Consider the following 27,528-nt stretch of genomic DNA (forward strand, 5'->3'; position numbering starts at 1 on the left):
TGAACATCCAGGCATGGGGCTCTGGGATCAGAAAGACCTAGCTTCCAGGGCTAGCTGTGAGGGCAATCCTGGCCGATAGATGTTACCTCTTTGAACCTCAGCTTCCTCATCTATGAAATGGGCAGAAGAAACAACCCACGTTCTTTTCTTTCTTTCTTTCTTTCTTTCTTTCTTTCTTTCTTTCTTTCTTTCTTTCTTTCTTTCTTTCTTTCTTTCTTTCTTTTTTTAAATATAACACATCTCAGATAAGTGTGGAGAGCTGCAATTTGTTCTGTGACAGCAGCTACAGTTTCCTTCCCATAAAACCCAATCTGAAGACTCCCGACTGAACCCTAACCAACTCCAGAACGTTCTTTTCGATTGCCTGAAGAAATGCAAATCATTCCCAGGCTTCCCAAGGTTACATGGGTCCTTGCTATAATCAGTATCAAATCCACATCCCACTACCAGGTCCTGTGTGATCAGGATGCTGCCACTGAGCCATAGCTTCCCAGCAGCTTGGAGTTACGTCCACTACTGCGATCCCAAAGATTTCACTCCCTTCCTTCTTTGCTCCCTCCCCCCACTTAAATTAAATTCATTATCACTGTGTGTATAGATGTGTATGTGTGCATGTGTGTGTGCCATGGCGCACGTCTGGAGGTCAGAGGACAACTTTGGGGCGTCAGCGCTCCTTTTACTGTGGGTTTAGGGTACTGAACTCAGGCTGGCAAGCTTGTGCAGCAAATGCCTTTACCCACCGACCAGCCCATGGTTTTTTTATTTTGAGATAAGATCTCAAAGCTTCCAACCAAACTGGCCACACAGTGGAGGATGACTTTGTACTCTTAATCCTCATGCTTCTTCCTCCTAAATGCTGAGATTGTAGTGGAATGCTGCCACACCTTCTTACATCCCCCCAACACACTCCCTCCTCCATCTCATCAGTTAAGCCTCTATCCATTCTGAACTAACCATCTCACCTCCACCCAAAGGCTTGACCATATACCCTGCTGTATTTACTTCACATGCTTCTGTCTGGTACATGTCTAGTGGCTCTAGCTGAACCCAAGCTTTTCAAGAGCAGTGTCTATCAGCTACACTGAACCTCAGCAACTAAGTTTGCCATACAACATATCTATGGAAAGCTTAGATGAATTAATCCATGTACAATCAATTAGCCCAGGATCTGGGACTCATTTTACTAGGTACTAAATATCTGTCGAATAAAATCCATCACAACAAAACAAAACCCTAGCCTAGGACCGAGCACATTCTGCATTTGTCAGTATCTACCAATCAAATAAAGACCCAGCCATAGACAGTAGTCAGGAATTATCACAGGAATCCCCTTACCTCCTGGTTCCAAATAAGGACACTGTACTCCTTACCTTGGCCCAATGGCTTGCCCTCAGGTCCTGGTTCCTCCAGCTGGTATCTCTCCCGGGCACTGCTGCCAAGGCTCAGCTCACAAAGAGCAGTACTCAGCTCTGTGTCTTCAAACTCCAGCGGGGTCAGAAAGGCATCTCCAGCCAGGAGGGAATCAGTGATGAGAGGGGAGCAGGGAGGGGATGGGGAGGAGAGAGAGGAGCGTGGTGACAGTGAGGTCATGGATTTTGGAGTGCCAGACAGGGAGCGCAAAGCCTGCAGGCGGCTGCCTCCCTCTGCCTTCTGTGTCTTGGCCACTTCATCTTCATGGATGGTGGTGATGCAGCCTGAGGGCCGGAAGCCTGTGGCGCCCTCCAGGAGTAGCAGTTCCACCTTGCTTTGGAGCTCCGAGTCCAGCTGCTCGAATGGGTCGTAATAGAGGTCAGTGAAGCTGGCTGAGGTGGAGGAGTCCAGGCTAGAGGCAGCCAGGGAGCCCCGGCTGGAAGTGAGTGACCCAGGGCTACTGCCGGAAGACAGTGACTGCATGCTGCTTGAGAGGCTGGGGACAGGGAAAGGAAGAAAGGGAGGGTGATGGAGTGAGGTGGCCACAGGGAACTCCCCAGGCTCTGGAGAACACTACGGGTACTGATACACATCCGTCTTCCTAGCCCACTTGACAGCCTAAGCTGGACCAGGGACCCAATTTCACTAAGGAGAAAATAGAGACCCCGAGGAAGCCATGGACCCAAAATAGCAGAGCTGGGATGTGAACCAGGTTCAGTCTCTCGCTTTGTATGTCAGGCTGGCTGGCCTTAAACTTTTGATGCTCCCGTTTGAAGCTCTGAGAGATGGGATTATAGTTGGGGCCACACATGTACCTGGCTTCCACACTTTCCTTCTATCCCTCTTTCCTACTGGTCACGTTGCGTCGTTATTGAGATAATTTTGTTTGTTTGTTTTGTTTTTTTTTTTTTAATTAATTAATTTATTATGTATACAGCATGTATGACTGCAGGCCAGAAGAGGGCACCAGATCTCATTACAGTTGGCTGTGAGCCACCATGTGGTTGCTGGGAATTGAACTCGGGACCTCTGGAAGAGCAATCAGTGCTCTTAGCCTCTGAGCCATCTCTCCAGCCCATTGTTTTCTTTTCTTTATCTATTTACTTATTATCTATCTATCTATCTATCTATCTATCTATCTATCTATCTATCTATCTATTTTTGGTTTTTCGAGACAGGGATTCTCTGTGTAGTTTTGGTGCCTGTCCTGGAACTCACTCTGTAGCCCAGGCTGGCCTCAAACTCACAGAGATCTGCCTGCCTCTGCCTCCTGAGTGCTGGGATTAAAGTCATGTGCCACCACTGCCCGGCTGTTTTCTTTTATTGATTGATTGATTGAGATGGGGTCTCACTGTGTAGCTCTGGCAGGCCTAAAAATTGCTATGTGGACCTGGCTGGCCTTGAAATGTTTTTTTAAATATCTTTCTTGAAATGAACTCCCACTTTTTTTTTTTTTTTTTTGGATAGTATTATATGGCCTAGGCTGACCTCGAACTCACTATGTAGCTGAGGCTGGCCTTGCAGGTGTACACCATCACATTCAGCTCAATTCATCCCCCCCCACCCCCCCACACACACAGATAGGCTCTCTCTATGCATTCCTGGCTGTTCTAGAGCTTGCTATGTAGACCAGGTTGGCCTCAGAGATCCACTTGCCTATACATTCCAAGTGCTGGGATTAAAGGCATGTGACACCATGGCCAGCCTCACTTCACTCTTTTAATATGTTAAAATATTTAACTTAAAAGGAGGCCTTACATCCTAAATGTCAATTGAAAGGCAGTATCTATTGCTATAAACAGGAAGAAACCACTTTTGTTGGGAATTAGGGGAGAGAAACTTAACAATATACTTCAGCCCTCAAGGCCTGAGCTCAAGGCCTACTAGATGCTGTAGACGTGGGTTGGCAGTCAGGAGTGATATGCTTTCAGACATGTGGGCATCTTCCTGAGGTCATCTCTTTGTATATAGTCCCAGGGGATGAAAGACCACAGCCAGCCGCCCTGGCCAAGCCCATATCTTCTAGAATAACCTGCTTCTCACAGTCAAGGGGGATTGGTGAAGGGCAGCATGGAGCTGGACCTCCTCCTGGCCATCCCCATGGGAACAGTCGCCACCCAGCACTCACCTTTTCAGCTGAGCGTGCAGAGTGGCCACCTGCCGAGTAGCTTCCTCCAGCTCTCTCACCAGCTGGTTCCTCTTGCTGTTTAACTTCAACCTGAAGGAGGAGAAGCCATGAGGACAATGCCCCAAAGGGATACAGTGCTCCAGGTTCCCCTCTTGATCTCCAAAAGGAAAACAAGGTCTGTGCCTAACAGATGGACATGCCAACCCAAAGACATGTGCACAGGAACTATAAAAACATCTTTCTAGGGTGTCGGGAAGAAATACAGCCTCTTTATATATCAATTCTATAGTACCTGTGTTGCCACCTGCCATATATTACAGACTAAGCTAGGAACCTGAACACATTGCACTGATTTAACTCATAATGTCATGTGCACATGAAGATCAAGTCTAACTGTTTCACAAATGAAGAAATTGAGGCTTCAGTAAATTATGGAATTAATGGAAGATTTAGGATCCCAAAGTACCATTCCCTCCCTCTCCTCTTTCTGTCTCAATCTCCCCTTCTTCTCTTCTCCTGCCTGTCCTTCTCCTTTCCATCAACTATTATTTGCTGAATACCCAGGTCACACTAGATGCTATCCCTGGCATCAGGGACACAGCCGTGAGGGAACAAGAACGAACTCATCACCACTCTTACAGAGCATGGGTGGACAACAGGCATCTAATTAACGCAGGGTGTGACAAGGTCCAGAAGAATTGAAAAGAACAGAGGAAGGGATCCTTAATTCAGACTCCGAGCAAATGGCTTCGTGACCAAGATTTCCGGCACCCACCCTTGCCTGTGTCCTGGGTTCCCTGGCTCAAAGCTAGATCACTTTCCCAGGCTCCCTTACAGGTGGCTGAAGTGTTTAAGGGAAGTGTCTTCCTCAGATTCTTGTGGCCTTAAAGGGGAGGCAGACAGGCTGTGGGCTCTTCAATGAGATACTATATGGGAAAGAAAGAAACTTCAGGAGTGTTTATTTACAGAAATTTGGGGCTATTTCTTGCAGCAGGTGGATTTCCTTCTAATAAGGAAATTTAAGTGGTTCTGTAGACAGGAGTTGGGAAGGAAGGAATACTTTTTTTCCTAGATGAAGTGGCGGAGATTCACTCTACTGGTCTCTATGATAAATTTCCATGTCCAAGTGACTTACTGCTACTCTCTGCCACCCTGCTGGAGAAGGAACTGACTGATCCTTGCTCCCTGGACCCAGGAAGGTACCAAGAGCTCAGCCAATCCTGCCTGGGGCCTGAGGGCAAGGGCTGGTTTTTACACAAAATCCAACCAAACCAGGCTGTCTCTCTACCACAGCAGCCAGGCCTCTAGCACATGAGATCAGAGGTGGCTTTAGACATAATTCAAGAGTGCAGAGGACACGCTGAGCTTGTTACTGGGTAAGTGAACCTTCGAAATTACTGACAAGACAGCCAGAGCAGTAACCCGACGACGGGTAGACTGACTGGCCTTGGCACAAGTCTTGGCCAACTCAATCTCTAGAGATTCCCTCCCAGATTCTTGCCTGGGGCTGATGGGACCAGAGAGAAGGCTGGCAGATGGGGCCTGTAATGAACAAACCACAGAATTCTCAACGGAACGGATGAGGCTGTGCCACGTCCCATCGCTCTCGAAGAACAAAGCTCACAAAGGAGGAGAGGTCTGAGGTCAAGAAGCGGAGCTCATGGTTTCTACAGAGCAAGCCTGGGAGCAAACGCAGGTCCCCACTGGAGCCTGGGCGCGACAGGGAGGGAACTGTCGTCTGGGCTGACCTGACTTCCTGAGCACTGCAAGGACAGCCACAGACAGTAACATGCAGGTGCTGTGGTCCTCTCCCAGCGGCAACAGGCTTAGCAGGCCAGATGGCATATGAGCGATGTGCCCAGCACATGCTGGGAGGCCATGAATACATCAATCGTGGAAATAGGCAGAAGACCCAGGGGGTGGGGGCCTGAGTGGCCACAAGCTGTAGCTTGGCACCTGGGGTGCTGGTTAAAAATGCAATAGCCTGGGCTGACTGGTCCCCAAGGTGGGGCCATGGTGACCACGATCTAACAAGCATCCTGTGTGACTGACGACTGCACACAAGCTCTGATGCACGGTTCAAAGCAAGAGTGAAGTGCAGGGATCGTAAAGAATGCGAAGACAGTTCTGAAGGAGAAAGAAAAGAGGGGGAGGGGAGGAGGGGCGTTAAGAAAGGCACAGGGGTGCTAACGGGGGGGGGGGGGGGGGGAGAGAGAGAGAGAGAGAGAGAGAGAGAGAGAGAGAGATACAGAGAAAGAAAGCAGGAATCTAGAGGCCCAGCACTGAATACAGACAACAGCGGTCAGAATCACGTGGCTGGAGATTCATCAGTACTTTCCCTACCATTCCCATGGCTTCTCTCCTCAGACCCCTCTCAGAGCACACATGGCATCTTGGCCCTGTGCTCACTGCCTTCCTGACTCCTTCATTCCCCCAGGACCTCTGTGTAGCTTTGTTCTTCCATCGAGCTCCTGGACCTTTGAAAGATGGTGTTAAAAGCAGTACTGAGCGGCCCTCTGAGTGGGCAGCTGCCTAAAGGGAGTAAGAGCTTGAATCACAAGCTTGGAGGCTTCCAGTCCCAGCTCTGTCACTGGGTGATGTCAAATGAGCCTCAATTTCCTCATCTGCAAAAGAGCGGTTGCTCTCCAGTTTCGAGACAGAATACAGGGTCGGGCACACAAGCCAGTGCACCTGAGGGGTGCCCAAGGAACTTCTAGTTCTGGCTTCAGGAAATGAAAGCGTTCACAGCCGGGAGATAGCTCAATTCACAGTCTGGTCCAATGCCTGCTTGCAGACTTCCAGTACAGGTGCCTTTACCTTCTTTTTCTTTTCTCTCTATGAGGCAAATGGAGCCCATATTGGCCAATAGTTTGCTCAGGGCTAAGGTATCTCTTTTGACCCAGCAAGAGTCAAGTAGGGTTGTGATCAGTGTGTTCTCTCCAGCCAAAGGCTCTCAGGGACAGTCACCTGGTCTAGTTACAGGTGAGAGTCCAGGCCCTGGCACAAAGGTCCAGTAAGCACCTGCCCAGGCCACCCACCCATTTATACTTTCAACAAACACTAAAGGCACAGGACATACTGACAGAACCCTTATCCCCAAAGGGTACAGTTCCAGGAAAAAAAAAAATCAGCATAGTGCCTTCGGGCAAGTGCTTGAGCGCTATAAAACAATTATTCAAGGTCTGATGTTATCCTTATACTAAGCTGGTGATGGGTCAGAGCTGGCCAGCCATTCCTGCTAGCAGAGAACAGAAGGCAAGGGGAGAGATTTTGGATGTCCCAGTTGCTAGTTCTGAGAACGTGCTTGGCCAGGAAAGGTTGGTCCAGTTGGCAATCATGGATTCTTTGAGGCCCCAGTAGGGAGGGCAGGGCCTGACACTAGTGAACACAGAGCTTACTCAGTCGCTAGGATGCTGCGGTGAGCTGGGTGCTTTAGAGGTTAAGGGCTACAGGGCAGTGTCTATGCAGAGCACACACACACTGCTTCTCCTGAGGCAGATGCATGTTCCACTGCTTTACAAACTAGGCTTTTACCTGGTGTGGCTGGGAAAATGGATCCCCTCACTAATTCCTGCTCCCGAACAATTACACACATTCGAAAATCACAGTGTGGGTGTGTGGGTGTGTATATGCTTGTACAAATATTATTAAATCATAAAACAAGAATGAAATGCTGTCATTTAGAGTAAGATAGATGGATCTGGAAGATGTTCTGATAATGAAATAAACTGGGTACAGATAAACACTGCATGTTCTCATTTTAGAAGCTACAAAAATCAATCTCATAGGAACAGGGAAGAACCAGGGTCACTGGGAAGGCTAGAGGGAGGTCAGATAATGAATCCTGAAATACATTCACATGGGAGAAATTAGTTCTGGTGTTCCATATTGCAGTGGACAGCTTATTTCAAAACAGCAAGAAGAATCTGAAAGCTCCTAAAACAGAAATGATAAATGTTGACAACTGAAACGCCAATTATCCTGGGGTGGTCATTATTCAAGGTGGACATATACTGAAAAATCATCCTGCTTTGTAAATATTTATAGGCACTATTCATGTTAATATAAAAAATGAGAAGGGCCGGGCGGTGGTGTCACATGCCTTTAATCCCAGCACTCAGGAGGCAGAGCCAGGCGGATCTTTGTGAGTTCGAGGCCAGCCTGGTCTACAGAGCAAGATCCAGGACAGGCACAAAGCTACACGGACAAACCCTGTCTCAAAAAACTAAAAAAAAAAAAACTAAAGAGAGAGAGAGAGAGAGAGAGAGAGAGAGAGAGAGAGAGAGAGAGAGAGAGAATGAAGAATCACTAGCTTCAATCCTGCACTCCTTAAATGGTACGTGGGGAGATGTTGTTCAGAATCTGCTATGGACAAAATGAAAATAACCGGAAGCGACTCGCAGGTTATTCGAAGAGTGTTTCCACTCTCCCTCCTCCCTGCTGTGTTCCCATTCTCTCTCACACATGCACACTCACTCTTCCCTCCTCCCTGCTGTGTGCTCAGCCTCTCTCTTACACACACACACACACACACACACACACACACACACACACACACACACGCACCCTCTCCTGCATCAGTCAATCTATTTCCTATGATCCTAGAAGGTCTGCAGTCAAGTTTCTAGTGGATTTGGTTGCTGGGGAGGAGTCCCTTTGTGACTGTGGCGGTTTGGATGAGAATGTCCTCTACAGGCTGGACATTTGGTTCCCCACTGGTAGAGCTGTTTGGGGACGTTGAGGAGGTGTGGCCTCACTGGAGGAAGTATGTCACTGGAGACAGGATTTGGGAGCTCCAGGCCTTGCTCTCCTGTGGTTTGCTCTCTCCACTTTCTGCTTGCTGTCCCAGTCATTTGTCATGCTTGCCTGCCAGGATCAACCCCAGCCCTCTTGAGCTTTAAGCCAAAATAAACTCTTTCTTCTTTGAGTTGCCTTGGTCACATTGCTTCCTCCCAGCAACAGAAGGGTAACCAGTACACTGATTCACTGACAGCGGCCTTCTCACCTTGACCTCAAATAACAGTCATCTTAACTTCTGAACGGTCCACATTGCCACACATGCAGATGTCATGCTACAGGACAGCCTTTAAAGAGTGAATGATAGCCAGAACAAATGAGTGAGTGGATGGATGGACGGGTGAATGTCTGGGGACTAGAAGACCTCCTTTAAACACAACTCTGTACGTGGTAATGTGGGAATAGGGGTCATAAGGAGCACCAAAGGAAATACAAAGAGTCTGAAACAGGTCTCAACATCACAGATGAGGTTGGTTCACAGTCTTCTTTATGGTTTACATTGTCAGTGTTGGAAAATTAAAAATCCAAGTGATAACCTTTTGAAGTTCACTGCAGTGCACAGCTCAGTAGTAGAGCACTTGCCTAGCATGTGTGAGGCCCTGGGTTGCATCCCCAAGCACTACAAAAAAGAAATATTAAGGACCATAGGCAGCACAGAGCCCATTCTCCTGCCTGTGGGATCTAGGAGATGGTGCTTTAGACTAGTAAGGGTTAGTGCCCTCCAGACTGAGGTCTACAGCTAGATGGGCATCATGCATTCGCACCACCTGCTTGGCCTGTAAGAATTCCAGTCAGCAAGTCCCATGCGTACATTGGTCTTCAAACGTCAACCCCTCAGGATGTGCTAAAATCAGGAAAAAAAAAGCAACATATCCTGGATATGACTCCAGATATCCCTTCCCATGGATAAGAAAGCATTCAGTTGTTCAAGACTGCACATAAATAAAATAGTATCTGTGTACATATTCTCCTGTATGATTTATTATTATTTGTGTGTGTGTGTGTGTGTGTGTGTGTGTGTGTGTGTGTGTGTGTGTATACACTCATGCCCAATTTTTCCTCTCCTTCCATCCTGTAGGTCCTGGGGATTGAACTCAGGTTGTCACACTTGGTGGCAATTGCCTTTATCTACTGAGTCATCTCAGCTGCCCTCCTGTAGGCCTTAAATTATCTCTATACACTGCATCTTAAGCGCTACAAAATTAGTTGTTAAAATAATGGATTGAACATTTGTATTTTTGTTATTAATTTTTAATCTACTCATCCAACATTTACAATCTGTGATTGGTTTCCAGGATATGGAACCCATGGGTACCAAGTGCTGACTATCTAACAGAAGAGAGAAAACATCACAGGACATCCCCTGCCCCAAACACCCACACGGTGATTTCCAAATGTGTGTATGTGTTTGGGAGCAGGAATAAGCAAGGGGATTCATTTTCCCCACAATACCAGGTACAAGCCTAGTCTGTAAAGCAGAAAGGCTCACTGTGTGAAACCTGTGAATTTCCCGTCACAGAAGAGACCAAGAGTCACTGTTATAACACTGGAACACTGTCCCAGGTGATCAAGTGCATGGGGCTTAACTTCAGTGAGCAGACACCCTCTGAGAGCTTCCCGTGTGAAGTACCAGGGTCCTGGTGCACAGGAATGTAAGTCATCCTTTCTGAGGTAGCACTCTGGAAGGCTAACATCACTAAATGAGGGTGCTCACCGGGTTGCTCAGGTATCCCTACCCCGACCACTTACTCCTGGCTCCTGCTGGGCTGTCAGATCAGATTGGCATGCTTTCCTTTTTCCCTGGGCCCATGGGACACATCTCTTCACCCCAGACCCACCTCTCTGTCAGCGCCTTGCTCTGAGTGTCCCGGGCCGCCTGCAGGTCCTTCTCCAGTCGCCTCCGGGCCATCTCCAGCTGCTCCACCTCTCCCTGGGTCCACTTCCGAGGGCTGATGAAACGCATCTCCTTCAGCAACTCCTCCTTCTCATTGATGAGGATCAGTCGGTCCCTCTCTGAGTCTAGCACCCCAGGCCAGGCCTCACTGTCAAGTTTGGCCAGCTGGATTTTGAGGTTGGCGATCCTAGGAGTTGAGAAGGTGAGTATGATAGATGAACAATGGCGTTGTAGGAACTGGGAAACAGGTGGTTTTTCTAAGAACATGAAGTACCAGGATCTAGACCGTCCTCAGAACAGATTTGGACAGTTACTGCTTTCTTTTTTTTTTTTTTAATCAGGTCCCAGCCTGGTGCAGTACAGACTGGACACCATGGCAGGCAACGGCTTCTTACCATGGGCTCTGGAGACACCCTGGATGATGTGCTCATATCTCTGAAGCAAAATTATAAGATCTCCCTCCTGGGGTGGTGGCTGAAGGTTTTGTATATATGCGCGTGCGCAAGCTCTCTCTCTCTCTCACACACACACACACACACACTCAAAGTATAATATTTGGCATACAGTAAGCCCTCAATAAAGGTTTCTATGCTACTACTACCACTGGTTGGACCACTAATCAGGTCGGTAACACTGGGGAAATGTCCTGAGCCCTGGAGACAAGGGAAACAATTATTTATCCTCCAGAGTGGGTATGAAAACCAGTGATGACGTACACAGTGTGCTGAGTATGAATGGTGCCGAGTCATCAGCAAGCGGAATCACTGGGCTGCTGGCTACCCGTGTGCTCTCAGTTCCGAGTGTGGTAATGGTACTGTGATAAAAGTCATGAAGTTGAGGTTCAGAGACTCTGAGGTAGGAGTTCTGGCCTTGACTTTTATGGTGGAAAGAATCATTTCTTGGGAGAAAAATCATTTGAGGGGCTGGGGACACTTGGAGGCTCTTTGCTTTCACATACACAAGGCCTTGGGTTCGATTCCCATGAGCAACAATTAAAATCATATTGGTATCATAGCTTCTAGCACAATGCCTGGCCAACTGTAGGCACTTACTGAATGTTAAGGAAAGCAGTCAGCATCCCTGAATCTTAACTTTTCTAAGACCTAGCATCCTCAGCTGTAAGGTAGAGACAATGATGGTAACCGAAGAGCCCATGAGCCCCATGTGTAAAAGTTGTAAAAAGAACTCTCTATATTGCCAAGCATTCTACAGACATTGGATATTATTCTTGTGTGAGTATTGCTATAAACCTCCAAAAACAACCACACCACTGTCTTTTAGGATCTGGCCTCTGCAAAGTGCTTTGAGGTCTTGGGCCCTAGTGTTACTGAATCCCTAAGGGGCAGACACAGAAGACTTATTGATCTCACTGGACAGGCACCAATGGCTCACTCAGGATCAATAATAACCACACGTGGCCAGTCCTTGTTGTCAGCCCAGACCTCTGGACTTGACATTTCAACTCACTTACATGAAATGTGGCCAACCTTTCTTTACCAAATAGTGTTGGATTTGAGATGCCTTGTGATATGTAGCCAAAGTTCTATCTAGAGAAACCTATCTAGCTCGTTCTCCAATGAAGGGAGGATCCTAGCAGGAACTCTGAGTTAATGATTTAATTTCACATTCATGTACACAGCAATTGATGAATATGTTTATGGTTGCTGATCTCCAGTGCTTCAAGGCTAGAAGAATGAGATGGTAAGCTCTGCTGGGACTCAAGTCCACGTAGGACACTGAGGAGTGAGTGATGTCTTCCTGGGTGTACTTTCCAGGATGCGTTTCCCATGCTATTGTGCTTTAAACTTTAGGTCATCCATCCTTGGGAGAATCAGATGTAGCTACTAGTCCCTCCCTCGGACACACACAGGGGATAAAACCTGGCACACGCTGACCAAGGGAGCTTTCCACGAATGACTGCTACATCTCTTTCATCCTTTAAGACCTGCACCCTGTTTTCTCATCTCATAAAGTGCTGTCTATTCTCCCAAATCTAGCTTTGAGTTGTAATGAGACATTTGATGTCTCAGGTGGGACATCTCACTCCTCCAGTCTCTCTAGGTCTGATTATCCAAGATAGGCATTGCCACGGGTTGGAAGAGCTCAGAGGGTCAAGGATGACAGGCACAAATACACAAATGCTGCTGTCTTGCTGAGCCCCTAGGGGGAGCTGAAATAGCGCACACAGGACAGTTTTCTTTGAACCTTTCCATCATCCAATCCCTTCTTTGTTATTATCCCATCTTGTCCCAAGGAAATGTTATACCCTCAAGTCACTTGGTGAGCTGACCTCACTCCCCATCCCAGCATGAGCACATGACTCATGGCTGGATCTTCTGGGAGTGGTAATTCCCCTGTCCTCTACTGGCCCTGCAATAATAACAGGCCAGTCAAAACTGCAAGTGACTCTCAGACCCAGTATTTATCAAGACTATTGGGAACACAGCTTGGGAGGTTGTGGCAAGAGGAGGATGATTTTGAGACCAGCCTGAGAGTCATAGCAAGACCCCGTCTCAAAAACTGAGAACTCAAGCCAGATAAACAAAAGCCCCCAATAAAACACCCGTCTGTTGAGAAAGAGAGGTGGCCTTTCTGCTGAGGTTGGAAACCTGGAGATAGGTAGGCATAGACCTGCTGCTGGGTATCCATCTTGCTGTTTGGATTAGGAAAGCCTGCCTGAGGATGAAGCCCACACAGAGGGCAAGCCAAGGAGCAGGGCAGAGAAGAGGAGACCACATTTAAGCCGTTCTATCGGAACCCTGGATCTAGCTGAGCCTGAAGCTTTAGAAGTCCCTCTGCTGGGGGAGGGGTGGGTTAGCCTGCTGAATTCCTTTTTCTTTAGTTCCTTTTGTGTCTGCTCAATTTCTGACACTATTGCAAAGAGCTGAGCCGCTCACTGGGAATTGGCAGAGCCTCGGGCTGGGCACCGCTACATCCTAGCCGGCTGCACTGAGAAGCTTCCCGGACCGGCAAGTTGGTCTAAAAAGCAATGGTTGGGAGTCACCATGTTTAGTCACCACCAAAATGGCCAGTCAGTTCTTTCCCCACAACACTGGTGCATTATAGAGAGAATACCATGAACTCAAAGCCAGAACATCTAGGTTTCAAATTCTAACTACACCACCTGGGAAAGTCATGGGACATCCCAGGTCAAACTTTTCACCCCTCTCGCAGATAGATAATAAGATAGGGACTCTGGGCTTTTTATTTTCTTAAGTTGTCACATTTCTGTGTTTGTTTGTTTATGCAGGTATGTAGGTATTCATGCCATGCTACATGCGTGTGGAGGTCAGAGAGTAATTTGCTGGAGTCAATTCTGTCTTTCAACCATGTGGATCCCTGGGATCAAACTCGGGTTGTCAGGCTTGTTAGCAAGCGCCCTTAGCCAGTGAGCCATCTCCTCCTCCCTGCAGAAGGGTTTACAATTAGATAAGCCCGTAAGTGCACACATTTTTTCAGTACAATACATAATCTTTTTACGCTTTCCCACAAATGCTGTAGGAACACTGGCTTTATTATGCCATCATTGTGGTGGTAAAACCCAACTGCTTACGAGTCTATGTAGCCACAGAACATCTGAATCCCTGGAGCCCAAGCTGCTGAGAAGCACCCGCTATTGAAGCAGGAGGTGCTACTTCAGGATTTTTAATGTTGATTTCATAATTAAGTTCATTTTCATTCACAAGAACATCTGTGGGGCTGGTGAGATGGCTCAGCAGGTAAAGGCAATTGTCACTCAGAGACATGCATGGATTTAATCCCCGGAACCCACATAAGTGTGGGAGGAATTAACAGACTCCACAAATTTGTCCTCTGATGTGTGCACAGTAATGTGTTCTTCCCTACACTGTCCCTGCACACATATGATTATGTATCATAGACACATAACAACAATAAGTCAGATGGGAGTCTTAGCTCATGAGTAGAATATAAGTGCCTCTACCATTGCAAGGACCTGGAATTAATCCCCAGGACCCCACCTTGATCCCCAAAAGCTTAAAAAGCCTAAACTACAGAGCAGTTCAAGGCCAGTCAGCCTCGATAACATGGAGAAACCTTGTCTAAAAACAAACAAACAACAACACATCCAGAGAAACACCTGGAGACACAGCTGTTGCACTTGCTTGGCATACACAGGGCCCTGGGTTCAATCCCCAGTACAACAACAAAACTATCACAAACAACATTTCCTTGGTGAAGGGAGAAATGTCCGTAGTCTTCTTTAGCTGTGGCTGAGCCACATCAAACCAAGTTACTGCCCCTTCAAACCAAACTGAATCCAAGAACGTCAGAAAGCATTGGTTGTAGAATCCCATCCAGGTAGATAGAAAAAGGACTAGGGTCTGAGGTTAAACAGACCTGAGTTCAAACATAGTTCAACTCTGTCCAGCACATTATCATCCTGGGCCAGTCATTTCCTCTCTGAATTCGGGAGGATTAACATATAAAGATCTTTATAATCTATGTGAAGATTAAACACGAGGCACGTTCACAGGGCCCCACCATGGGAGTCATGACTGTGACCTTTCCCAGCTCCGGCCTCGACTTACCGTCTCTTAGCCTCTTCATACCGCAAGCGCAACCTGACCTTCTCTGCCAACTGATTGTTGCTGCTGGTGCTGAACTAGAGGACGAGATAAGAACAGATAGGAATTACCCGGTTACCGCAGTGAGGCCAGAGCTGAGCAAGGTCTCAACAGCTTACGGGAGACCTGACAGCTTACGTGGGCAGAGCCAAGAATAGTTCCCAGTCACTGGGCTGGCTGTGTGGACTGTGGGGAAAGATGGGTAAACAAAAATACTTCTCTTCCTTCGGGCCATAAGAATGGTCTCAAACCCATATGCTTAAGTACTTTGGGAAAAGAAACCAAGAGGCCCATGACACCATCTTAAAAAAACAAAAACAAAAACAAAAAACAGCCAAGGGCCAAAACACCAACCTCAGGTGAAGGGCTTAGGAGCAAATAATACACAGTACCCAACCAGGGCACACCAGGCAGAGAGCCTCAGCCGAAAACTCAGAGCTACAGTGAGTACAGAAGCCCCGCACAATCAGGAAACGGTCCTAGAACGTAGAAATCACACCTAGTCTGGCTTTTACGGGGCTTGCAACTGGGGTGAACGGCTGAGACAGAGAAGGGGGGAATAGCCTGTTTCTGCACTTCCTGTCAGAAACAAGAAACTTCAGACTCACGGGACCTCACTTGGACAGAGTGTCCCCTCACTAGTGGGGGAAGAGCTACAGAAATCAGGCGGGGACAGCGTTTTGCCGGCAGAGGCTAGGAGGCAGTCACCCCGTGTTCTGTGCTCCCGGAGAGCAAAGGCTCCCTGCAGATCACACTCACTTTGAGCTGGTCCTACTCGGCCACTTTCGTGATTGGCGGCATTTTTACTACTCATTACTGGCACCAGGCTGAACCTTGGCACCAAGAGTCAGCAGCTGTCTGAGGGCTGTAAGCACTGTGTGGGCAATAATGAGAGAAATATACTCTGCTTTCCAGATGGTCAAAGAAACCTGGAATGGTGCTACAAAACAGTACGAAAGACATGAGAGGAAGGCACTTCAGCATTAGAAACAGATTGTGTGCAGGGCTTACAGGCATAAGCTCTTGGCTAGGCAGTACTTAGGATGGTGGAATCCTCAACACTGGCCTTGCTCTCTCATACCATCACATCCCATCTGGGGCCAGCTGAGCTCCACAGGGCTGAGTTCACAGCCATGGACCAGCTCCTCGGGTGATGAAGGATAGGCAGCTACTCTTGCTAGGGCAACCTCCCAGGCGCCACCACGGGCTACTCACACTCCCAGAGATGTCCGTCTGTGAGCTCACGTCTAGGAACTGCTTTGGCATCGGGAAGCCAGAACTCTCCAGAGAGCTGCTGCTGGACCATAAGTCAGAGTGAGACCCTCTGTCTGTCCGGAAGCCATCCTTCAGCATGGCAAGGCTCTGCAGGGTAGGGAGTGGTAAGGGAGCAGTGAGTGGTGTGGCTCATGGGCAGTGCCCTCAAACTCCAGAAAAGGGCATTGAATCCCCTGGGACTGGAGATACAGATGGTCGTATCGCCACCATGTGAGTGAGTGCTGGGAATTGAACCCGGGTCCTGTGGAAGAACAGTCAGTGCTCTTAACAGCTGAGCCATCTCTCCAGGCTCCTGAGGGAGAATTCTTGCTGTTTCTTTCTCACTGTGTTAGAGCTGACTTCTCACTCTGAGCTAGCTGGTTACCTTCCCTATGCATCTACCCACTTTTCTGTGAAGTGGGAAAACTCCAGGTCTTACTGGGCTGGCTGGTTTTATGTCACTTTGACGCAAGCTAGAGTCATCTGAGAGAAAGGAGCCTTAACTGAGACAACGCCTCCAGAAGGCGAGCCTATGGGGCATCTTCTTAACTGGAGATTGATGGGGGAGGGCCCAGCTCATTGAGGGTGGTGCCTCTCCTAGGTTGGTGGTCCTGGCTTGTATAAGAAAGCAGGCTGAGGGCTGGAGAGATGGCTCAGTGGTTAAGACCATTGGTAGCTCTACCAGAGGTCCTGAATTCAATTCCTAGTAACCGCATGGTGGCTGGCAACCATCTATAATGGGAACTGATGCTTTCTTCTGGCATGCAGGCATCCATGCAGATAGAGCCCTCATATAAAAAAAAAAAAGTAGGCTGAGAATGGCAAGGGGAGCAAGTCAGTAAGTAGCACCCCTCCGTGGCCTCTGCATCAGCTCCTGCTTCCAGGTTCCTACCCTGTTTGAGTTCCTGCCTCAACTTCCTTCAGTGGTGGACTCAAGGTGGAAGTGTAAGCCAAATAAACTCTTTCCTCCCCAACTTGCTTTTGGTAATGCTGTTTCATCATAGCAACTGTAACCCTAACTAAGACAATTACTTTACAGGTGTGTCAATTACAGGTGTAGTCAATTAAAAGACAATGCCACGTGACAGCCCAGCTTCACTGCAATTTTACGGCATCAACCAAGCTCTCTGGAATCTTTTGATCCTCTTCACTGTACCGATGAGAAGCTGGAAGTAACGTGTGGCTATCCTTTGCTATCCACAAGCACCCCATTCTCACTGGGCCACAGTCCTCTTGTTTACCAAAAGTCCTCCCAAAGCTAGCCATGGCAGTTCCGAGTCTTGGACTCCTGATGTGTCGGTGAAGTGATGGGAAGGTGCCTTCAGGTTAGGTGGGTCTGGGTGGGGATTACATTCAGGGGAGAAGCAATGGGCTTATGAATCACATGATCTAGGGTCTGATTGATGGCTCTGCCACTTTCTGTCTGATCCAGACTGTCTTTATCTGAAGAATGGAAATAACCTGAGCCATGCATGCAAAGCCCTTAGACCCATCACCATGTTGTAGAACTGGTCTCCATGGTTCAGTTCCCAGCTCAGAGAACACAGGAGACAGACTAATAGACATTGTGATGCTCAGGTTAAATGGCTCCATCATTTGGTCTATTCAAAAACAAGCTGGAGGGGGCTGGCTCAGGGGTTAAGAGCACTGGCAGCTCTTCCAGAGGTCCTGAGTTCAACTCCTGGCAACCACATGGTGGCTCACAGCCATCTGTAATGAGATCTGGTGCCCTCTTCTGGTGTGCAGGCAGGACACTGTGTACATAGTAAATAAACTTTTAAGGAAAAACAACAAGCAAACAAAAACCAAGCTGGGTGGTGAGAGCTAGGGACAGGGACCTGGCTTTGATAGTTCAGCCAGGCAAAGCCTCCATTCCAACTTTGCCACTGGCAGTGACTGTATGGCAAGTCCCTCAGTGCTTCTGAGTCTCCACTCTCTCCTTTATAAAGTGGGGGGTGGGGGAGAGTGGGGGGGCGGTGGCCGCAATCTCAAAAGCCTGGTAGAGGGTAAGTATATCATATTCAAAATGCCTCTGATTCTTTCCTTAATTTTGGACTATTGGCATTATGTAATAAGTTATTCTAGGGTGGGACCAAAGTCTAAACACAAAATTGATGTTTCATATATATTTTATGCACACAACTCAAAGGTATCTTGGTATTTTTGATGCACTCACATTGTGTCTTGTGTCTATGCCTGCAACACAAAGTCAGATATAGACTTTCCCATGGCAGTATCATGTTAGTACTCAAAAGATGTCTGGACTAGGGAAACTCATCCTGTAACGAGAGCTAAGTGGTTGGTGTGGTATGTGAAAGTAGCCAGTGAGAAGTCCTTACACACAAGGTACCAGGAGTCCACATCCCTGGGGCCCCCATCACCTTGATCAGGTCTTGCTTCTCTTTTTCTCCACAGGTGATGGCTTTCTTGATGGCTTTGGTTTCCCTCAGCACAGCCTGGGCCTCATCCAGTTTGTAGCCACCCTGGGCATCGGACATTTTCTTGTCAATTCTAGGGGTCAGGAAATGAGAGATATCAGACAGGTGTTCTCAGGTCCCTTCTCTCCATTCTGCACAGCCGTCTCCAGGCTCTGCTTGGGGAAGAAGGCAGAGAAGCATCTTGTCAAACTGCAGGTGTGTGTGGCTGCAGAATGGAGAAGCAACATGGTTCTTAGAGTTGGGCTCTTCTAAGTATGAGCTCTTACTGGACATCTTCCCCAGCCCCTTCCTGAGTCCTCCAGGCTGGGGAGGAGGCTCTCTATAACATGTCTCCAAGAGCTGAGTAACTTCACTTGTGTTGGTAACTTAGACTTTATGAAGCAGTCTCATTGTTTTAACTGTGGTACCCTGGAGAACAGAGCTGAACACGAATGGTATTAGAATCTGGCATAGACTCGGGGGGTTGAGGGTGAGGAGATGGTATGTCTCCTGTCCTGTCTAACACAGGCTGCTTAGCAATGTCCCTGGCACTAATTCACAAAATGTTACAATACTCCAGGCTTGAGTTGTGACGACTTCCTGCCAGGTGGGGTGGCCCACACCTTTAAATCCCAGCACTTGGGAGGCAGAGGCAGGTGGATCTCTGTGAGTTTCAGGTCAGCCTGGGCTACATAGTCTCAAAAGGAAAGGAAGGAAGGAAGGAAGGAAGGAAGGAAGGAAGGAAGGAAGGAAGGAAGGAAGGAAGGAAAGAAGGAAAGAGAGAAAGAAAGGAAGAAAGAAAGAAAGAAAGAAAGAAAGAAAGAAAGAAAGAAAGAAAGAAAGAAAGAAAGAAATGTTCCCATATATTGTCCAAATACATGGCCCCAAATCACCGTGGGTGGAGAACCACCATGTCTAACTTTGTGGCGCTCTCCCCTTTCATCTTTACGTGGTTTCTGGGGGTTGAACTCAGGCTGTACCTTGTATGGCAATCACTTTTCCCTGGTGAGCCATCTCACCAACCGGGAACCCTGTCGGCAGTAAACATGTGCAGAATTCCAGGCCACGATGAGGGAAAGGTGTGAAGAGTAACAGACTCGGCTGTGACACCGATGGGCAGTGCAGCCTCGGACACGGCTCACGAGCACACGCACCTCGGTGTTCTAAAGAGGCCTAGATTGTGGCATCTGCCTGGCCCTGCTCACGGTTGTTCTCACCGTCAAGTGGGATTTAAGTCCTGTGGAGAACTAGGGAGGGAGTGTACAAATGGAAGTGATTAAGCAGCTCTAGCCTGGAGATTACTGGCTTATCCGGGCTCTACGTATAGGTCTGTATTGATGAAAGGTTAAAAGAGAAAAGCTGAGTGTCTCCCCCTCTCCCTTTACAAGTGCTGAGATCACATCCGAGGCTGTACACATGGGTGGCAAGCACTCTGCCACTGAGCTGTGACTTAAGGCACCAGAGATGGCCGAGGGCTGGAGAAGGTTCTGAGAGCAGATACACTTCATGCTTTCATCAAAGGCTGGCCTGAGGCTCCAGCGGAGGGTGGAGAAAGGGAAGTTTAACAGTCAAGGGAACACCACAAACCCATTATTCCAGGATCAGAAACCCTCACAGGCATTCATTCCTCTCTGGCTTCCTGCTACAGCCCAAACTGTCCTGTGCTAAAAATAGCCCGAGTGGGAAATCACTTGGAAAGGAGGAAAGCAGGTTTCCACCCTGGCCTCATGGCTCCGGAGTAGGGGAGAGAGTAGTAGGGAAGGGTCCCCACACAGCTGCCCCCTGCAGTTACTTCGGCTTCTGTGGAGACACAACAAAGCCCCAATTGTGTCTCCCACTAAAAATAGCCTGTCTATCCTTTCGAGGTCTTAGGCCTGAGCAGGGTGGCCAGGTTGGCTAATATCTGTCTCAGATTTAGCCTGAAAAAAGTTCACATTGCTCCAAAATTCTCTGGGTGATATTCCAGAGAACCATCCCCAGAGTTCGGGTAGGATGGGAGGTGACCCAGCCCAAACTACGGGGGTGGGTGGTGGTGGTGTGGGGAGGGGAGAGCCATACGCTTCAACAGGTCTGAAGGCTGGGCAGAGCTCCCCTCTGCCAACAGGGCAAGAATGGCTTTGTGTCTCCAGAAGGTTGGACAGAACTCTTTGTGTGCTGGGCTGCAAAGAGCTTTACCTGATTTCTCCAGGCCCTTAGCAACCCGGGCTCTGGAATTTGGCTACAGAGAGCAGCTCTGAGAACACTTGGGATACAGCTCGAGGGAGAGGGGGTAGGGGAGAGCAAAGGGCCACCACTATATACTCAGTAAAACAATCTTTTGGGGGTGGAGGGTAAAAGGAAAGAAAAGTTGTGTGTGCTGGGCGGTGGAGAGACGTGTTTTAGGATTTTCAAATGGTGCAGCTGTCATTTCGGGCCTTTGGGGACTCTCTTGTCCAGTAGCCTCAGAAGCTGGACACAGCCTCTGACAATAGCTGGTTCATCCTGTCTTGTCCAGACAGTTCTGGCACAGGGGCTCTGTGGAGTGCAGAAAGAAAGCCATGCCCGTCCCCTGTCAAAGGAATAGCCTAAGTCTCAACTCGCTCCTGCTCACAAGGGGTCAAGTTGCAGGCCAAAGCCCCACATTTCAGTTTTGATTTTTCTTTTTCATTGTCCTTGAGAGGTTTCTTTAGTCTTCATCAATCTTCCCCCCCTACCCCCCCCTTTTTTATTTAAACAAAACAAAACATCAAATTCCTGTTGCCGACTACCAAACTCAACAGCTCTTGGCTGGTTATCACCGCCATCATGGAGGCAAACACCTAAGCTCTTGGGGAGCAGAAGAACTGTATGTCAGTCCCTAACAGTGATGGTGATGTGTTGTCAAAGTCGCTCTGGAAACTCCCTAAATTACTCCTGAAGAATGAGGCTCACCACTCCCAGGTTCTACAAACGTGGGAGGCTATGAGAATGCCTGAGTCACTTCTCACTAGACCCTGAACAAAAGCAATTCTAAGGGAGCTTGCCAGGGCCATATACTTTTTGGGTCTGGGGACTCGAGGGTTATCTGAGGTGGTATCTAGAGAGGGACTGAGATGTGAACGTCAAAATCCAATAAATCTCCAAGCACCTCAATAACAATAATTGATACTAATCCAACAGTTCTAGACTTGAGGTGTAGCTTGGGGAACAGACTGTGTGCTTATCATTAGTGGAGTTCAATTATTGCATATCACCCCCCTAAAAAAAAAAAAACCAAAACAAACAAAAAACAAGTAACAAGACAAAGACTAGATACCTCTCAATGGCTAGAACACATGTCCAGCATGTGTGAGGTCCTAATCTGTGCTAGGCTCTGTTACATCCTAGACAGGGATTTTTCTAGCTCAGTCTTGACAACCATGGACTTTTCAGATGAAGATACCAAAATTTAGAAGGGTTAGGTTATTGTTCCAAGGTCCCGCGTACCTGGGATTTGAGCCCAGGCCTGCTGCCACAGGGGTGTGTGTTAGAGCTGGTATCTTTCTCCGCCCTGGACTGGGAGTCTGCTGCTTCTAGCTGAGGACTGTGAGCAACCAGGGCTGCAAAGGAGTCTCACCTGGGCCAGCAATCAAACTGGGAGGAAAAGGGGAGGGGCAGGGAGAGTTGTCTGTGGGGTTTCATTGTCAGCTTACCAAAGGACAAGAATTTCCAATGCTGCTGCAGGGGGACAATGTGGTAAAACAGGTTTGTGGAGGCTCTGAGAATAATAGGAAGTATTTTAAGTAGCGTTCTTGAGGTGGGAAAAGAGCAGCCTTAAACTGTGCTTCCAAGCTTCTGGAGCTGCACACAGGTCAAATTAGGAATGTCTGCGCTCACACTATTGCCCTGAATTGTCTCTGATGCTCACTAAAAATTACTAAGGAGCAGAAAGCACAACCCCTAGTTGGAACGAAGTTAGAATCTGGTTTGAAAGATATGACTGATATATATATGTAAAAAATATATAAATTATATATATGTAAATTACATACATAAAGGCATATAAAAAAGATATAAAAGCCAAAATTTTAAATTAAAAAAGGAAAACATTCCACACAATTTAGAATCTAATATAGGGCCATATTTGCAAATCCCTGCCACCCCCGCCCCACAACTAGGGGTTGAATTTAAGGCAGTGGTTCTCAATCTTCCTAATGCTGTAACCCTTTAATACAGTTCCTCATATTGTGGTGATTCCCCCTACCATACAATTATGTTCTTGCTAACTTCTTAGGGAAAAGTCAAATGGGAAAACTATGAAGGCACACATGATTTTCATAACAGAAGACAGCTGATATATAAGAAGCCAAATAACACCAAAAGCTCCTTGGAATTTGGCTTCCTCTGGAGGAATTCCCTGAGCCCTCCAGGTAGTGACTTTGCCATAACCAGCTGAGTTCTTATGATATATTCCTGCGGCCCGCAGCATTCTTGCTACTTGATAATTGTAATTTTGTTACTGCTATGAATTGTAATGTCAATATCTGACAAGCAGATGGTCTTAGGTGACCTCAAAGCATGACACCTGGCTACTTAGGCCTTGGGAATGCTAGGAAGCACGCTCCATTGAGCTACCCCTCAGGCAGGTTATATTTCCTTTTGTTGCTGTTGTTTGATTTTGAGACAGGTCTTGCTATGTAGCCTAGCCTGGCTTTGAACTCTTCACCCTCCTGCCTCAACCCAGCAAGTGTTGGGATTACAGGTGTGCGCCACCATCCTCAGCTCACACTTGCTCATGTCCTCCGTTGTGCTGGAGTCCTGGAGGCTCCCTCAGGTGGTAAGAGGGCTTGTGGGATAAGGGCAGGTAAAGGAGAACATGCTGGTGCACGCCTTTGATCCCAACACCGGGAAGGCACAGGCAGGTGGATCTGTGAGTTCGAGGCCAGACTGGTCTACATAATGAGTTCCAGGACAGTCAGAGGTATATAATAAGAGAAACTCTCAGTGAAGAGAAAGGGAAGTAGGAGGAGCAACAGCAGCAACCACTGCCCTCAACTAAGGGTCACATACATAACGATACGTTACATACGTAACACTTTGATCTGTAGTTATGACAGGAATCGCTGACGTGTCCCAGGGCAGGATATGGTACTCAATGAATGATGCAGTTAGACTTGGGGATAGGAGTGGATAATGAAATGATATGGGTTGGGCTTGGGGCGGAAGGGAAAGCAAATGACTATCAGAACAGCTGTCCAGACAGGCACAGCCTCCTCAAGACTGGAAGTCTCTGGAAGCTAGGAATCCTGGTAACCTGCCTGGTGTTTCTGTGAGGGTTGCTAGGCTACCTGTGTAATGATCACCAAGGGAGCCTGTTAGGGAACATTAGTTTGTTTGTTTATTTATTTATTGAGCTGAGGACTGAACCCAGGGCCTTGTGCTTGCTAGGCAAGCACTCTACCACTGAGCTAAATCCCCAACCCCAGGGAACATTATTTTAAGGTGTGTTACTTTGTTTATGTTGCATTTGTTTAATTCTGTGAAGCTATGTTTCTGTGCCTGTCTAAAAAACCTGATGGTCTAATAAAGAACTGAATGGCCAATAGGGAGGCAGGAGAAAGGATAGGTGTGGCTGGCAGGTAGAGAGAAAATATAGAAGGAAAAATCTGGGAGGAGGGATCTAGGAGCCAGAGAAGGAGGAGGACTCCAGGGACCAGGCACCCAGCTACACAGCAAGCCATGGAGAAAGAGTAAGATTTAGAGAAGTTAGAGAGAAGGAAAAGCCCAGAGGCAAAAGATATATGGGATAAAGTTAAGGAAAGCTGGCAAGAAACCAAGCCAAGCTAAGGCTGGGCATTCATAAGTAATAATAAACCTCTGTGTGTGATTTATTTGGGAGCTAGGCACCCACCCCCCAAAAAAAGAGGAAAAGCTCTCAACACCAGGAGCCACTAGATAGACTGAACACAGTTAAAGAGGAGTGTGGTACATCCATCTAACTCCAGTTCCCAGGAGCCTGAGGCAGTAGGATGGCTCTGAGTCTGACGCCAACCTGAGCCAAAGAATGAAACCCTACCTCAAAACACAAAAACAAACAACAACCCCCGCCAAACATGACAACAGCCTCTGTTACATGTGTCTAATTATAACAATAGGCTGCTATTTACTGAGTATTTAGCATACAGTTCACTTTCCTCATCTATATAATGGGGTTATAGCTAAAATCAAAAGAAAAAACCCATTCCTTTGGGGTGGCCACAAGGATCAGATGAACGTCCTCATGCAGGAACACTTGAAGATATTTCCTGGCGTATAGCAAGGGCTCTGCAAATCTTCATGGCCATGGTCAACATCACAATAGTTAACAGCGCACAGGCAATAAGCCGTATCCCTTACTTAGCTGTAAGCCCACTTCTCCTACAAATGAAAATGGCATCTATCTATCTCTTCAGTGTGGAAGCTCTTTCTGTCACCTACAGGGGCTCTGCACATAGGCAGGTGCATAATTCCCTGGGAATGTGTTCAATGCTGGAAGAGATTTCTAGTTCCACAGTGGGGTAGCAGTGGAGTGGCAACTCACTTTAGGGGCCATGGGGCTAAAGGGTTTGCTCTAGCAGTCAATGCTTAACACCTGCTGTTAGGCCTGGGCAGTAAGACTCAGCTGACCTTACTGGGCTTAGAAGTTCAGAGGATGACAGCAGCTCCGTGGTTTGAAATGACTCTGTTTACCTCCACCCTTGGGTGATGGCATCTTCAGTGAAAGCCAGTGGAAAAGAAGTTAAATAGAATTGTGAGAGGTGCGTTGTGGGAAGGTCTGAAGAGGAGAGGGACAGAGAGAGCAGGAGGGGAGCCTGGGTGGAGACTGCCCCATGCTCTCCACTGCAGGACAGACTTACTTCTTCAGGGTCTGAAAGCCTCGCTCTTTGAACTGCAGCTCATGCTGAAGGTGGACCATCTCTCTCTTCAACTTGTTGACCTGGATGGCAGAGGACCACACAGAGGACGGAGTCAGAGGCGGATGTGGAGCTGTAGGCCGGGAAGGGGAGCCCAGAAGCCCCCGACTGTACTGCTACTGCATAAGGAGCCACCCACATCCCTTGGGCATCCTCCCTTCACCCAGGTGGGTCTGGGAGTCAGCATCCCAGCCAGTGTCCCTGTCGGTCCTGCCACCCAGTCTCTGCACCAGGGAAACAGGAAGTAATCAGACACTGACTGATTTTCAGACCTCCCCACTTCTTAGCTATGGGATCTCTCCAAGGACCCCTTCTTACCTCTTGTGATGAAGGAAGATGATAGATAGTAATTACCTGGGTCACACACAGCTTAAAGCTGGGGATGGGTTGAGAGCACTTTGCATGGAGGTGAGAGGCAAGATACCACCAAAGCCAGCTCCCACCTGCAGGCCTTGTGTGGCCTCTAGAGTGCTGGAAGCCTGCCTTTCCTTCCTTCCTTCCTTCCTTCCTTCCTTCCTTCCTTCCTTCCTTCCTCCCTCCCTCCCTCCTTCTTTCTTTCTTCCTCTAGTATGTTTTCGTATGTGGGAATTATTCAGACCGGCATGAAACTGGTGTTCAAAATACCCAGTGTGCTGTGAGTGTGCCACTTAACCACTCTGCCTTTGTTTCTATTTCAGTAAAATGGGGATAATGACACATATCCTCCTGAAGTCATCAGGAATGAAGATGGTGCAGAGCAGGGCAGCAGCCAGGAGGAGGAAGAGGCCACCAAACTCAAATCTCCACTGAGGACTCTTGTTTCCTCAGGCAAGGTTCTTGGTGTCTGCTTGCTCATCTTTAAAGTGCAGGAGATGGCAATAGTCACTTCCAAGGAATGACTGAAGTGCCCAACACTACACCAGGCACAAGGTCAATGCCTGTATATAGCAACTGTGGCACCATTGTTAATATAGCAACCACCGCTGCTATTATCCCGGGGTGTCTTGTTAGCCCTGGCTGCTATGGCCTGGAGGGTTGGCTAGGTAATGGTCAGCGAGGACTCTATGAAGATCCTTACCCGGGATTTTGCAGTGGCAATTTCAGCTTTCAGGATCTCAGGGTCATACTTTGAGCTGGAAGACGACCCAGAGACCACTGCAGGGAAGAAAGAAGAGAATCTCAGTTGAGGAAACACAGCCAAGTTGGCTTATCGAGTCATCTAAATGAATCCAGAGAGAAAGGACTACAAATGTGAACAGCCTACATGTCCAACAAAGGGAGGTTTGTTACCTATGGTACACGGGAATGAAGATGACATTGTTAGGTGTCTAACTCCAAGGGGCAGTGCACATGTGCAGAAGTGACAGTGTTGGCTCAGCTCACTGGACTATAGGGTTGCAAGTGGATGCTTTTCGCTTTTTCAGGAAGTGGTGAGACCTGCTTCCCCATCTCCCCTTCCTCTGGCTCCCTCTCTACACATCCCTATGGTGTGTACCAAGCCAACGCTACCCTCCACACTCCTGCTGCTTCTCCTCATGTACTCGTCATGTATCTCAAAGCCCATGCTAGCCTTCTGGCCCTTCTCACCTCCTCTCCTATGCCAGCTCCCAGGCTGTTTTGGATTGCAGCTCACTTCCCACTCTCTTTATAACAACAGGTTTTCCCCTGGCCCTTGCCATTCTCATTTCTCTCCTAGATCGCCCTGGCCATGTCCAGTCTGCTTTGCTTCCTTTTTTATGGACTCTTCCAGATGCTTCTGGATGTTCCCTTTCTCTTATGTACAAGAAAAAAAACCTTCCTTCCAACTCATGAAGCGGCCATTTTCTGGTCTCCTTACCACACCCTTGCTTACAGATATAACTTGTGCAATTTAAAACCATGACATAGAAAACCACAGAGTGAAATGAGAAAGCGTCTGACACACACAGTTTCATGAAACCCAGCTGAAAAGATGTACAGAAAAGTTAAGTGAGAGAAGTGTACAGTTTGTAAACACACCACACACACACACACACACACACACACACACACACACACACACACACCCCTTTAAAAAGACTGGATGCTGGGGACATAGCTCAGCTGCTTGCCTGGCATGTGTGAGACCCTTGGTTAACATTGCTGTCTGGAAGGATGGATGATAAATAAAACTAATTTTCACCTTTGTGGTTTT

At 47.8% G+C, this 27,528-nt stretch overlaps 1 protein-coding gene across 2 annotated transcripts in view; it reads right to left on the reverse strand.

Moving 5' to 3' along the window:
* Nucleotides 1-27,528, reverse strand: part of Wwc1 (WW and C2 domain containing 1) — a 153,296-nt gene that overhangs the window by 34,365 nt on the left and 91,403 nt on the right. For both annotated transcript variants that reach the window (XM_036195483.1, XM_036195482.1), the window contains exons 4-11: nt 26,434-26,510; nt 25,320-25,399; nt 18,451-18,580; nt 16,031-16,177; nt 14,780-14,853; nt 10,174-10,416; nt 3,539-3,628; nt 1,371-1,906 (exon numbers count right to left, since the gene is read on the reverse strand). In XM_036195483.1, coding sequence (XP_036051376.1) covers nt 1,371-1,906; nt 3,539-3,628; nt 10,174-10,416; nt 14,780-14,853; nt 16,031-16,177; nt 18,451-18,580; nt 25,320-25,399; nt 26,434-26,510 — 1,377 coding nt within the window. The remainder of the gene's footprint in view (nt 1-1,370; nt 1,907-3,538; nt 3,629-10,173; nt 10,417-14,779; nt 14,854-16,030; nt 16,178-18,450; nt 18,581-25,319; nt 25,400-26,433; nt 26,511-27,528) is intronic.

Source organism: Onychomys torridus, chromosome 8 (genome assembly GCF_903995425.1).
Source record: "Onychomys torridus chromosome 8, mOncTor1.1, whole genome shotgun sequence".
In the NCBI taxonomy this organism is placed as follows: Eukaryota; Metazoa; Chordata; class Mammalia; order Rodentia; family Cricetidae; genus Onychomys; species Onychomys torridus.